The sequence below is a fragment of the Raphanus sativus genome, chromosome 1 (genome assembly GCF_000801105.2).
Source record: "Raphanus sativus cultivar WK10039 chromosome 1, ASM80110v3, whole genome shotgun sequence".
In the NCBI taxonomy this organism is placed as follows: Eukaryota; Viridiplantae; Streptophyta; class Magnoliopsida; order Brassicales; family Brassicaceae; genus Raphanus; species Raphanus sativus.
Window position 1 is genome coordinate 3,400,620 of NC_079511.1, and position 13,827 is coordinate 3,414,446.

The 13,827-nt window shown below is 33.6% G+C and overlaps 1 protein-coding gene and 1 long non-coding RNA gene across 2 annotated transcripts; one reads left to right on the forward strand and one right to left on the reverse strand.

The window, feature by feature from the left end:
• Positions 1–556: 556 nt before the first annotated feature.
• Positions 557–2,638, reverse strand: LOC108840690 (high-affinity nitrate transporter 2.1). Its single transcript, XM_018613522.1, has 3 exons — positions 1,785–2,638; positions 1,558–1,673; positions 557–1,462 (listed from the first exon to the last, which is right to left on the reverse strand). Exons 1-3 carry the CDS (start codon positions 2,592–2,594, stop codon positions 796–798), a joined length of 1,593 nt encoding a protein of 530 aa, XP_018469024.1. The 5' UTR covers positions 2,595–2,638; the 3' UTR covers positions 557–795.
• Positions 2,639–8,688: 6,050 nt separating this feature from the next.
• On the forward strand, positions 8,689–10,573 carry LOC108857800 (uncharacterized). Its single transcript, XR_001950385.2, has 3 exons — positions 8,689–9,214; positions 9,426–9,484; positions 9,763–10,573. It is a non-coding gene; the product is annotated as an uncharacterized LOC108857800 (long non-coding RNA).
• Positions 10,574–13,827: the final 3,254 nt, after the last annotated feature.

Genomic DNA, 13,827 nt, shown 5'->3' on the forward strand with positions numbered 1-13,827 from the left:
CTTGTATATAGTTTGAATGTTTGTGACGAGCGTTTTAAAACTAAAACTCCTTTTGATTGAAGTGTTTACGTGTTGGGAATTTTACTAAAAGTCTATAAATTAGGATTTTAATAATACATACGTAAGTGTAAATGACATTGTTCTCCGGATCACGAAACACAAAGTCCTTTATTCAACTACACATACAAACTGATGCTTCTTTTCGTCCAAGAAGAAGAATAAAATATTTGCTTAAGATATGTACACCAATACTAAAAATAAACTTTTGATACCATTCTTGTTAATATTGTATATAGAACATCGCATTCACACGTTATGCCGTAACGTTTCGTCTGATACTTCCACTATTTTTAAAAACATCTCCGTCTTCATAAAAGTCATTGATAATGTCTTTTCAGCTAAAATGTCAACTTTAGAAATTTTATTTTTTGAAAAAATAGTTGTGTGTTTAATGCGTGCAGACACAAAATCAAAATGTCAAAAATAACAACTAAACTAAATTTAATTAAGATAGTAGAGTAGGTAAAAACTAACATAAAAAGCAGTCCTCCCATAATGTTTTTAAAGTATCTTATAATTCATATTTTAGCAAACAAAACAAGAGAAAATACATCTTGATTAGAAGAATATTTTTTGAAGCCGTACGTAAACAAAACAAATGTTTCTTCAGTGAAAGAAAGAAAGAAAGAAAGATACACAATAAATAACGTCCAGCAAGCATTGATAACATACGCTTTGTTTTCACTACTATGTGGCATATAAATTCTCATCTGCGACCATCCTTTCACTGTATGATCAAACATTGTTTGGTGTGTTCTCAGGCGGCGTAGCAGCAGAACGGACGCGGCGGCCACCCTCAGACTTCGCGTTCTCAGCAAACCTGAGGCTTCCTTGATGCAGGTTCTTCTGCTTCTCCTGCTCATTCCACTCAGAACCATAATAGTGCTCCTCCGTTCCTTTGACTGGATCTTCGGAGGGAGGCAAGAACATGCTTCCCCACTGAGGGAAGTGGATTAAGGTCACAGGCAACGTGCAAGCAACTATCATCACTCCCATCCATGTTATCCCTTGTTCGGTTGTGAACCTTGAGGTCGAGAAGAAGATGAGCTGTGTGAGCCCTGACCCAAAGTTTCCTCCAGCCCCGGTTAAACCTGAGATGATTCCAAGGGCTCGCCGGGAAACGAAGGGAACGATTGCAAAGGTGGCTCCACAAGCAGCTTGTGCTCCTAAAGAGAAGAGGATCATAGCTACAACCGCAGTGACAATGGTGCTTGCGCGGCCGAGCCACACACAGAAGAGACCACCGGCCGTTTGAATGATCCACAATGCCCACAACCGCCCTCTCATACCGAAGTACTTGGCTGCAAGGTCAGAAGCATAGCCTCCTGCTGGACGAGCAAAGAAATTAGCCATACCAAAACATGCTGCGATGATCCCGGCTGTGTGAAGCTTCAAATGAAACCTGACCAAAAACAATGTATATATTTTTATTCTTAGGTCATACAAAAGTACTATACCAAAAGAAAGAATATTTTGTTTCCAATCAAAAAAGCAAACCTGTCAAAAAAGTACTCGGCGATAACATTATCAGTGCTCAACTCAACTCCCATGGAATATCCATATAGAAGAACGAAGATCCACGTCCTGTAGTTTGTAACGGCGTACCACATAATCTACACCATTTATACGACAACACGAGTTATACCTTTGATTATTGAACTACGAGTATTATGACATATTCATACTAATAGATTTTTTTGATCAAACTAATATATATATTATACCTTTCCAAATTTGTCTTTAGCAACTTCTCCTTTCTTCTCCAAGGTACTACGATTCCCATCTGGCAGATCTTGACCTAGCGTGAGCACCAAGATTCCCATGATGATGTGCAACCAACCAGGGACAAAGAAAGCGATCCTCCAGGCCGTGAACGCTGTTGCACCACAACGCCTTATGATTTCATACACAATAGGCATGAGCAACTGTGTTATGCCTCCACCCATGTTACCCCATCCGGCGGCTGTCCCGTTCACCAGACCAATAATCTGACTATTGAACATAGTGCTCATCCAGTATTGACAAGACACAAACGTCGCAAGGCAGAAACCGATCATGAACCTCACGGTTATAAAGCCTCCGGCATCATGCACGAAGCTCATTGAGAACACCGTTGGTGCGGAAAGCATCACAAGGAAGGCGCAGCCGTAACGTGGACCCAAAAGATCACACACGGCTCCCATCACCAGCCTAGAGAAGATACTTCCCGAGACCGAGGCAACTCCGGCATTTCCAATGTCTTGTTTGGTGAGGTTGAGATTCTCACGGATGATGGGGACAAGTGGTGCAGCTGCGAATGTCGAGACGAAACATGTGGAGAAAGAGATCCACGAGAGATGGAAAGTTCTCATGTGAGGTTTGGCGAAGGAGAAGAGCTTGAAAACCGTTGCCTTATGCTCCGAGTCCACCGGCAGGTCGAACTTTGCTGTCTTGTCCGTTGGGACAATAGGTGAAGCCACCGAGAAAGCAAAGGTTTGTTCTCTACCGGTGACTCCATGCATGGAGCTTCCCGGCTCGCCAGTAGAATCCCCCATTGGTCTAAGTTCCTTTACAAGTTGATATTTGATTCAAGTTTGTGTTTATTGATGTTTAGAGATTACACCTACGGTTTATATAGGATTCCTAGCGTTGACAATTTCACAAAAAAAAACACTCTTTGGAGATTCTCAACGGTTAACTAAACAATTTAAAAGTATTCTTTTGAGGATTCCATATTCGCCGCACGCATCTTCCCAGTCTCTCCCTTATCTGAAAGGTTGCCTTTCTTATTTCAAATTACTGGCGTACCCTTCCATGTGGCTAGGAACATATGGTTGTGTTAGTAATATTAACTATTATCAACTGTTTGCTAAAAAAAAAAAAACTATTATCAACTGCCTTTGTCCAACAAACTAATAGCTAAACATCGTGTCTGGTTCTGTACAGACTAGTAGAAAGAACCTTTTTGTAGTTTTAGGGGGTGATTGGTAGAGGCAGTAGAAGCTGTGGACAACCATTTTAATTTCTACAGCTTTTTTTCAAGCAATCATGCTTTTATTTTCAAATTTAAATATAAAGCCAAAATATTATAAAAGAAAATATATTAACTTTAGACAATACTTTTTTTAGAGATTTTATTCAGTGCTCTGAAAATTCTTTACATCAAAATAAAATTAAAGCCAAAGCTAAAAATCTAAAGCTTAAATCTTAGAACAAAAAATAGAAAGCCACAGTCTCTACCAATCATCTCCTTAAGTTCGGTCTTTCCTGTGATTACGTGAATATAACCCACTCAAAAGAGACAACCAGTTTGGTTTTTTTTAACTGTCGTCCTCTAGGTGGATTTTAGTATATATGGTCCAGTTGGACCCGAGTCTAAACGGTTTAAACCGGCCTTAAATGGCGGAATTGAATCACTCAAGGACCTTTTTATCTATCTTATTAAAGTAGAAGTACTTTAAGCTTTTGTTTGGTAATAGAGATAAGAGTCTTTAAAAAAAAAAATTTTTGTTTGGTAACAAAGATAGTAGAGAATTTTGTCTTTTCCTTATTTAAATGATAGATTTAAGTATTTAATGTTTTTTCCTAATTTAAATAATAGATTTTTTTAATAGAATGAATCTTAACCAAAATAGATTTCCTTATAAATTTTTTGTTAACATTAAATATTTTTCAATATTTACTAATAAAAATAATAAAATAAAAATCACACATCAAAATCAATTTATATATCATATAAATAAAATATAAAATATTGTATTTATAAATTGTTAGTATAACACTTTTATAATATAATTCCAATTAGTTATAAATATTAGATTTTTATATGATACACTATGATATAATAGACGATTAAAATCACATAATATAATTATTTAAAGTAATAAATAAAAAATTTGTTTTAAAATGGTATACTAACAATTATGTAATACATATTAATTTACATATATATATATATATATATATTATCATTAGAATCAATACTATTAAAACAGAAGGTCCTTTTTTGAAGTATCCTTCTATTTCAACAATATTTACAGATCTCTGCCACTAGAATATTTTAAATCTATAGTTTTTATTTAATTATTTATTTTCCAAATTTCCTTTTATTTAAAAAAGCAGAAATCATACATTATTTTTCTTTTCAGCTTAATTAATTAAGCAACATCCTTCAATATAGGAAATGTAACAATATATATATTTGATTGAACCAGATTTATCGTTTAATTTTTCTAGGAAATTCTAAATGTTCTAAAACATCCGAATAAAAATTTTCTTCAGCCTTCTTCACTCTGCTCCTTCTTTTTAGTTAGTCTCTCTGAAGAAAATGAAGAGTCTCCTTCGATGAAAATGATGTATTCATGGCGTAAAGGTTAGGGAGTCCTAAAAGAAGATATGTTCTCCCCATTTCTCCTTAATTTTTAGTTTAGACTCATAAGAAAATCATTTTCTAGATTCGTTTTTTATTTCTGGGATTTTCATGGATTTTATTTTATGGAATTTAGGTGTTGCCATAATCAAAGCTATGATTGATGTAAGTGATTTCATTTTGTGTTAAGCTTCTAATGTGATTATGTTCAGCTTGGGTACATACTTATGCATTGTTTATTCATGAACACCTTCAACGCTATGTTTTAAAATATGATACTGAGGCAGAACATCTTCCTTAGACTACCCCAGGACAGGATAAGGGATAAAATATTCCTATACTTTGTGATTTGTCTTGGTTTCAACCTTTTAACAGATTGTTTCGATTCTGCGTGTTGTGGATTGGCAAAGGTAGGCATGGGCATAAAATCCGGAACCCGAAATCCGAACCGAACCCGAACCAAAAAACCTGACCTGTTATCCGATCTGAAATGTAAAAATACCGAATGGGTTTTGAAGGGTCGTATAAAAAATATCCGAACCCGAAGTGTTATTAACCGAACCCGAACGGGTAACCCGAAAAACCTGAAAATAATAGTTAATATAAATATTTTGAAATATATATATAAGTATTTTAGTTATTAAATTTAATATTCGTGGTAATATGATATATAATAATAAATATTAACAATATTAAAAATGTTTTAAGTACATAATTAGTTATAAATAAGTAATTTATAATTTGTTCATTGGAAGAACAAGTCTACTCTCTATGATATAATGTATATTTTTTATAAATAATGTTTGTTTTCATGCTTAATTTAACATTTTATTGTTATTTTAGCAATTTTGTGTGTGATAGATTAGTTTTTATTAATTTAGTTGTTTTTCTTTATATTTTTCTTTAATTTTTTGTTTTTTTACTTTGGTTATATCTGAATCGAACCGATATAATCCGAACCGGAATGATATATGGTTACTTTATGGGTTTTAGGACGCAATATAATTTTTAACCGAACCTGAAGTGTTATTATCCGAACCCGATCCGTACTAATGAAATATTACTATGGGACTTAAGAGCGTAAACCCGAAAACCCGATCCGAACGCCAACGGGTACCCGAACGCCCAGGCCTAGGCAAAAGTATAGTAGAACCACGGATTTTCAACAAATTCTTGAATATTAATTTAAAAGTAGATTTTTTTTTGGTCAACTTAAAATTAGAATTCTTGAATACTAAATCTACTATACCATGGAACTTATTTGTTGTTGTTTATCTAAATCAAACTCCTTAGGACATGTTTATTACGGGTTTTAGGATGAAGTTTTTGGCGTAATATAAAAACCGTTCTTAACTTTGAGTAAGAAAAACTAAGAACCGTCTCTTAATAACTTTTTACTTAAAGTTAAGAGACGGTTCTTATATTACGTTAAGAATCTCACTTTAAGAACCCTACATTAATAAACATGGTCTTATTATACTAATTTCAATTTCGAATTGTGTCTATTTTTTGCAGCTATATTTATAGGTTCAGAGATGTGAGAGAAAAATTAAATATACCATAGAGAAAAATTAAATATTAAGAGATAATTAGTTACCGCCTGGATTTTATAAAAAATATATTTCTTAAAAAATATAAAACCAAAAATATATCCGTACTTTTAAAGGCGGATCATAAATTTGGTTCAACTATTTGGAAAATCGATTTGCAGATGCGGGTTATGAGTATTTTATCAGGGGTGGATGTGGATTGGTAGATTTTGGATTGCGGGTATCCGTCGACCCGAAAAGTATTTAAAAAAAAAGTAAACACTTTTTTAAAAATATGGTAATTAAAAAAACAATTCTAAAATTTTAATATATATAATTTTTATTATAAATATAGTTTTATAATAATTAAATTATATAATTATTTTTTTAAAAGTAATCTATTCTATTAAAACAAGTATGACCAGTTGATATATATTGTATCCAACATATTTTATAACTGTCAATATTATCTTAATAAATACTTTGATCAACATATTTTATAACCTCTACTTATAACTCCTGATAACCGCAAAATTAAATGAGATGGGTGCCAGTATAAATTATTTGTTTGCGGGTTGTACGGGTCATATTTTTTTACCAAAACAGAATTGAAACATGCGGGTTGGCGGGTTTGACCGACAATCCAGCCCTAACTGAGGCTATACCAGATCAATTCTTAAATTGCTATTGATTTATTAAAATATATTTTAATTAAAATTTATACACAAATATGATTGAAAAAATAAAACAAAAAATATACCCGCCTTCTATAAGGCGGGTCAGAATCTAGTTATTACTTATAGTAACATATTTAGTTGTCATCTAGATCACGTAAGATAGTGTACAATTACAAGTCATGGAGGGTTATCATTGTCATTATCTACTCTAAATAGTATCCACAAAAGGAATATATGATCCTTTAGTGAATAAACTAATTGATCTCACAGACGGTCGAATTTAGAGTTGCCTTAGCTGCGCATTAGTTGTCTCTTCAATTTGCTTACGATTGCATAGAACTTTAAACGACAACAAAGAGTCTATATATAGTGATTCTATATCATTATTGATCTCGATCCGTGACGTAAAAATTACTATAATTTATATAAACATGCATTTTTGTGTAAATTTCATCAGCTAATCTCAGAGCGACAACCTTTAGGTTTTGTTGAAAGACAAAAACTACATATATAATGTGTGTGTGTGTGTTTGGGTGAACACAAACAATCTTTTTTACTTTTGTTCAGTGCAAGAGAAAGAAAAAACTACAAGAAACCTTAAAAGAAGATAGCAAAATAATCTTATATACACAAACAACATAAAATACAGTTTGAACTTCTTGTTATAGCCTTTTAGGGTTATCGTAACAGCTAGTGAATCTGAATTTCTCAAAAGTTCTTGATAGAACAACAGTCATTAGTTAACAACAACAAAAATTCAAAAAATATCATACAAGTATATAACCGATGATGGGGCATTGATATGTAGATAGGCGTATAATCAAAATATTTATATATGCGAAATGTGAGTGCACGAAATTTCCGTACGATCCGAGCCTTGACGGCAGGCCAGTTGAGCAAGCTATGGGTTGTCTCGCGAAGGGTATTTGAAAACGTCAAATGCTTATATCAATCAATCTTGCTGACGTGACGACGTTCCAACAAGTTGGGATATAAAAAAAACAAACATAAATTCCTTGTCGAAAATGTGAAAACTCGAAAGTCAACTACATTGATGAGCTCAGCACCTCTAAGCAGATAATTTTGGAACATGTGTACTTTTCATGTACATTACTTTTCCTTCTACTAGTATTATTTATCATTTATCACGTAATTTATGTAAAGAGAGTATTTGCATTAATATTTACCAATGATACAAGGGAGATTATATACACAAGATGTAGTTAGGAGTTTCCTAAAACAGAGGAATAGAAAATTTATAGTATTTGTTTTGATTAAAATTAAGACATCTACGTTTATGCTGAGCAAAATGTGAAATTAGACTTACGCAATTCCAAAATAAGTGCTTGCATGCATTGCAATACAGCAAACCTGCAATGCTTCTAAAACGATCGTCGACTAATATTTACTCAAGAGTCTTATGATCGATTAGGATTCCAAGTCGGCCAAATGTTTTTTTTTTTATCAAAAAGGGTTAAACCCGGGTTAATGATGACACAAGCTTAACCCCCGGGTGGAGGTACAGCCCACGGATAGATCCTCTCCTAGGCATTCAAATGAGTCGAAAGCAATAACTCATATCCGTGTGGCCGGTGGGGTTTGAACCCGGATTCACCTTATTGGGTTTCTCAATTCTCTCAAGCGTCACTAGGCCACCACCACCGGTTTTTTCATTTTTTTCATCATCACTGCTTAAGTCGGCCAAATGTTGATAGGCTACTGGTGCTTATTCGCCAACTAACTACACATTTTTTTTTTGTATGAACATCTTGCATATGTACTTACATAATGTCAAGTAGATGAAGTCATAACTCAAATAAACTAATTCAGATATTTCCAAACTAGCGCTTGGGCTGTTGGAAAGGCTTTGATTTTATCTATTTATATAAAATAGAGTTTCCTCCCTCCTGGTGATGCCACATCAGATTCCAGGTCAGAAACTCAAACTCTCTTATACTGACACGTGTCCAAGACCATAATGCTTTGCGTTTCATTAATCTGAAAAACCAATTGAATCGGGCTTTATCTATTTTGGGCCTTTTGTTATGTTATTGTCAATTCCACCGACGAACAAAGCTCCTCCTCTGAACACACATTCATCGCCAATTATGGTTTCTCACCGTCTTCGTCCTCAGCCATCTTGGACCTGACAATTCAGTTCGCTTGGGATCCCATACCGTCCTTTGGCTTTCCGTCCAAAGAAACTACACAGTTTCTCCTAGCCTAAAACTAACACCGAGTACAGACCCTCATTTTCCTTGCTGTTTCAGCCTCGACCTTCTACCTTTCCAATTTGACGGTTACAGTTATCAGACCTCATGTGGTGTTAATCTCGGCCATCCACCATCGGTATTAACTTCCAATTAGATCTCCAAAATATAAAACGGCCATCACCAAACTTTCTTGGGCTTCTCCTCACCCAATCTATATAAACAGATGGTTCATAACTCTCCTCCTTTCACCGTAAACACACCTTCGAAAGCTTAATTTAGTGTTTCTCTTCCATATTGTTTTTCTGGAAGCTTCAAAGAGGTCTCAAACGTCGGCAGTCATGGCGATTATCGCGCACCAACGTTCAGAAGATTATGACACAACCAATTGTACGTTTACTTGGATCTCCTCTATTTCTTATAGTTGTTGTTTGACTAATTTTCTCTTTCTCTATTCATTGACATAATTCAGCTTTGTTGTGGTTTCAATGCATCTAGAACTTGATTTTCTTCAAAGTGGAAGCTTTAGAATAGTACATGCTCTTAGGTTTGTAGTACGTGCTCTGATTCATGTTCTATTCATTTTGTATTTGTGATGCAGAAAGCTCAGATCCAGATTTGGCTATTTGAGCAGAAATGAGGACTTAAGGAAGAATTCATGTAAGCAATCATATATTCTTCTTAGCTACACATTTTCCAGCGACGAATCTGTTGCTAATGACATAAGTATTAACTATGTGATTCCTCAGTTAGTTGTCTTGGAAAATCGAGTTTGAATACATCAACACTATGAATAACTCTCTAATTCAGTTTTTAGAAAAGAATGGCCAGTTACTCAATTTCACTTTCCTACGATAGGACTCCTACTTTGCCAGGTCTGTCAAAAAAAAACCAAGGATTGATTGTTTCAGTTTTTTTTTGGTATTCTTTATATTTAGTGTGTTGGCGTTAATTGGGATCTAGAGAGAACATTAATCCTTCCAAATACCAAGATTCTTTGCTATAGTAAGTCTACTCTGTATTTTGTCGGTTCCATATTATTTGAAGTTACTTTTCATGTATTTTTCCATGTATCAGTTAATAGGATTACAGCTTCTCAAGACTCGGGGGAAATTAAAAGTTGATAGATCTGTTTGAAAATTAGGATGGTTGTGATTGTTGTTTTGATAAGCGACAGAAGACGAAACCAACAACACGTTACTCACCAGGAAACTCTTTGAAAGCACACTGACTCATCCCATTTTTCTCAACAAGTATGATCTCTTGGCAGATAAAGTCGAACGAGTTCTTGAGAGACGATTCGAGTGGTTCCAATATTCTTATTATGTGGTCAGTCATCACCGTTCCGAAAACTGTAAACCCACTTTGGGTTGCTCGCGTTCGGTAACTTCCGTCACATGGAAGTTAAGTGGGATTACCATACCTTTACTGGTAAAGATGGTAGTTCTTCGAGCAAAAAAAGACCCCCACCATGTTGATTCCTATCTCAAGATGGAGATTCTCAAATGGAGTGACAAATAGAATTTTTTAAGCATGAGTGATTACTCTGTGTAACATTGAGCGAAGTGCCTGCTCAAATTCAAGTTTTCACAATAAAAAGTCATGTAAATGGTAACCACTTTTGTTAAATCAACCTTGAATCTTGTGGCAATCAAAAGGAGTACAGAAAAATACAGAAATAGCAAGATTTTTGTTTTTTATCATAAATTAATCATTCTTATAATTCAACCACTATATTGCTTATGTCCATCACGTTCAATAGCCAGACCTTAGACATTTCAGATCAAACCCGTCTTTTTAAAAAAGCAAAAAAAAAATCAACAATGAGTATTAATAACTGTTAACAAATAAGGACTAAATTATAAAAGTGAAATTATAAAAGTAGCAACATTATAAAAGTGAAATTATAAAAGTAGTAACATTATAAAAGGGGAATAGTAATATTTGGTTGAAGTTACATTGTTTATACTGGTGGAGAGATTTTGGTAAATTTTGTATTTTAATTCATAAATGTGCAGTAGTAAAAGGAATGTATGTTTTAATTTAAGATCAAAATATTTTTTATCCATGTTGTAGTTTGGAGATTTAATTTCTTTTAGAAATTTACTATGATCTGAAACTGTGTATGCCATGCCATGACATGATTAATTTTTTTATCCATAATTAATTTTTTTACATTATGGAGTAAATCACTTAATTCGAAGTATGTTGATCTTTGGATTAGCAAAAATTAGTCTGGAGTTGGGGGAGGGTAAAGTTGTTGGATGAATATATTTTTATTCATATCACATGCCAAATAGAATTAAGAGGCAGAAGTAATGGCCACATTTTCAAATTTGTAGAATTACGATAAGTAGTAGAATTTTTGTTTGCTGTGGCGATGAAACTTCTTTTGTCCGAACCAATGGTCTGAAAGTGTCTTCAAAAACACAAATTATCAAAAATACCAGTCAAATTTATAAATTCATGAAACAAACGAAAAAATAAATGGACTTTTGTTGATATTGTTTAGTAGATCTCCCAATCCCAAACTACATCCTACAAAAGAGTGGTTCTAAGAAATTGAGAACAAAATTTTTTTATTGAGATTAAGCTAAAATGTTCTCATGTGCAAAGACTTAAGATATCTAATGCTAACATAGACCATGACTAATTCTACTTGAGATGGTTAATGCTAACTACAGATTCATATAAATCTATTTGGCTTTGTTTTTTTCCACAAACTCCATTTATAAATCATAATTTCTATTATAATAGATTCTATAAAGTAGGAGAGATTTACATATAATCTAATCCCTACAAAGAATATAACTTTAAGGATATAATTGGTACATATGCTTCAAGGTTTTTTACAGAAAATAAGTATTTCTCGATTTTGAATGTGGTTTGATAATAATGTAAGAGCATCATTATCTCAAGTGCTTATGGGGGTTGCTTAACAAAAAAAAAATTAATATAATAGTGAGTGGGTCCCACAAAAATTTTATGCACCAGCACTTCTGAAATCTATTTAAGCACTATTGTTTACACTATTTACGGGTTCCACTGACACATGACGATCCGCAATTAGTTCATTTATTAATTTTTTTAGTCCATAAAAAAAAAATTTAGACAACGCGTTATGGGGTATCTGTATTAATGATGTTCCAACTGCCTAAACAACAAATATATGGTGGTTTTGGTTTTGGAAAATCTACAAAATAAAAATTAAGACCATGATCAACTTAAGTTTCAAGTAAGCTAAATTTAAATATCCAAATGATATTTTATGTATTTTTTGAATTTGACATCCCGCCCGTAGGGCGGGTCAACCCTAGTATTTGTATAATGGCTTCATTGACCTGCATCGTGTTCTGCCAACTTAATCAAATGCTGGCAATTCAATAGTTTAGAAATTTGACGAGGACGTATAATTGGACTTTTCGTGTAATTTTCCCATTTCAGATATAGACGTCCTCGCTGACTCGAGAATTTAACTACTACCGTTAAACTATACTTCGATCGAGCCATCTAAGTGTAGTTAACTTTATAACTTAGAAAAGTAGTTTCTAGTTATATGTTGCATATATATAACAAGAGTGTTTTCGTATGTGCTAGGAGTTAGCCGTTTGCTAGGAGCTATCGAACCACACCATACATCGTCTAGTTGTGTGTGTGGACGTTTACATATGGTAGATTTTTGTTCTCTATGTACTTTTAGCCAAAAAAAACAATTGTTAATAAAACGTACCAAAATCATCTTTCGCAAAATCATTTTTCAACATAAACTAGAATAATGTTATTTCCGAAAAAAATAACAAGAGTTAAAAGTTTTTGTTCTGTGGAAGCCCCTTGATCCAGTAGTTTGACTAAGGGTTCAATTGCTTTTACATCCGGAAGTCTCAGGTTCAAACCCAGAAAATACCAAATTATGCAGATTATAGAGAAACATGTTACAAGAGATCTTCAGCTTGGTGCATGGCTCAGACGTGTATTCTCACAGAGTGGTAGAATTGTCGGCTGTAAAATCGTCTTTGTAATATTCTCATCATTGTAATAGCATAATTAATTGATAATAATCGAGTCAGACGTTAAAAAAAAAGTTTTTGTTCCAAATGGGTTAGATGTGGGCACATTAGCGTGCTAGTAATAATATTAGGCCCATGAAAAACCTCAAAATTTGAAATCTGTAACCCAATATTTAAAGAAGCACTCACTAATAAAATTAGGCCCATGAAGAACCTTAAAATTTGAAAGTCTTTAACCCAATATTTAAAGTATCATTATAATTAGGCCTAAGAAGAACCTCAAAATTTAAAAGTCTATAACCCAATATTTAAAGTATCCTTAAAGTTTAAACCCAATGTTATTTCCAAGACCTAATTTTAAAGCACTCCGTAGTCAATGGCTTAGTTTCAATGAACGAATTCAGTCCTTTTTCTTCTTTATCAACGACAGAATTCTCACAACAGAACAGTATAACGTAAATTATGAAATACGTATGCGGTTAGATGAATATCGAGATTAAATAAATACGTAATTTTTTAATGAAGTTCAGTTTTTCTTATTCCTCATACGACCTTATTTCTAAATCTTGCAATTTAAGCAATAGTGGAACCTCCGGCAAGCACCTCAAGCTCTGTAGTCTATCCGCCATACAAAGACGACAACAGAGATCAGACCAAACTCAACCGATGACAACAATGCCGTGATCTCAGAACTACGTTGCAGTCTTTTACTATTATTTATCTAACTCACTCTAAATTTCTCCTTATCTAAATTTACACAAAATACCATTATTTTCCTTCTCTTTGAAAATCCATTCTCTACAAACTACCACTGTGACGTAGTTTAATTTCTAGAGTTTGTACTCTTTTGAAGAGAATAGTATCTGTCTATGTTCTTGTGGTGTTGTAGTCAACAACCAAAATTATAGCTCTGGTTTATGATGCCTGAACATACTCTTTCCAGTCGTCTATCGTCTTGATGCAATTAGGAGACTCTTCACAAATATATTATGACGA

Bases quoted from the DNA above. Each gene is read 5' to 3' on its own strand.
- LOC108840690 (XM_018613522.1), bottom strand. From the start codon at position 2,594: ATGGGGGATTCTACTGGCGAGCCGGGAAGCTCCATGCATGGAGTCACC. The intron at 1,674-1,784 runs GTATAATATATA...TAAATGGTGTAG, and splicing joins CTAAAGACAAATTTGGAAAG to ATTATGTGGTACGCCGTTAC. The intron at 1,463-1,557 runs GTTTGCTTTTTT...GTTTTTGGTCAG, and splicing joins GCCGAGTACTTTTTTGACAG to GTTTCATTTGAAGCTTCACA.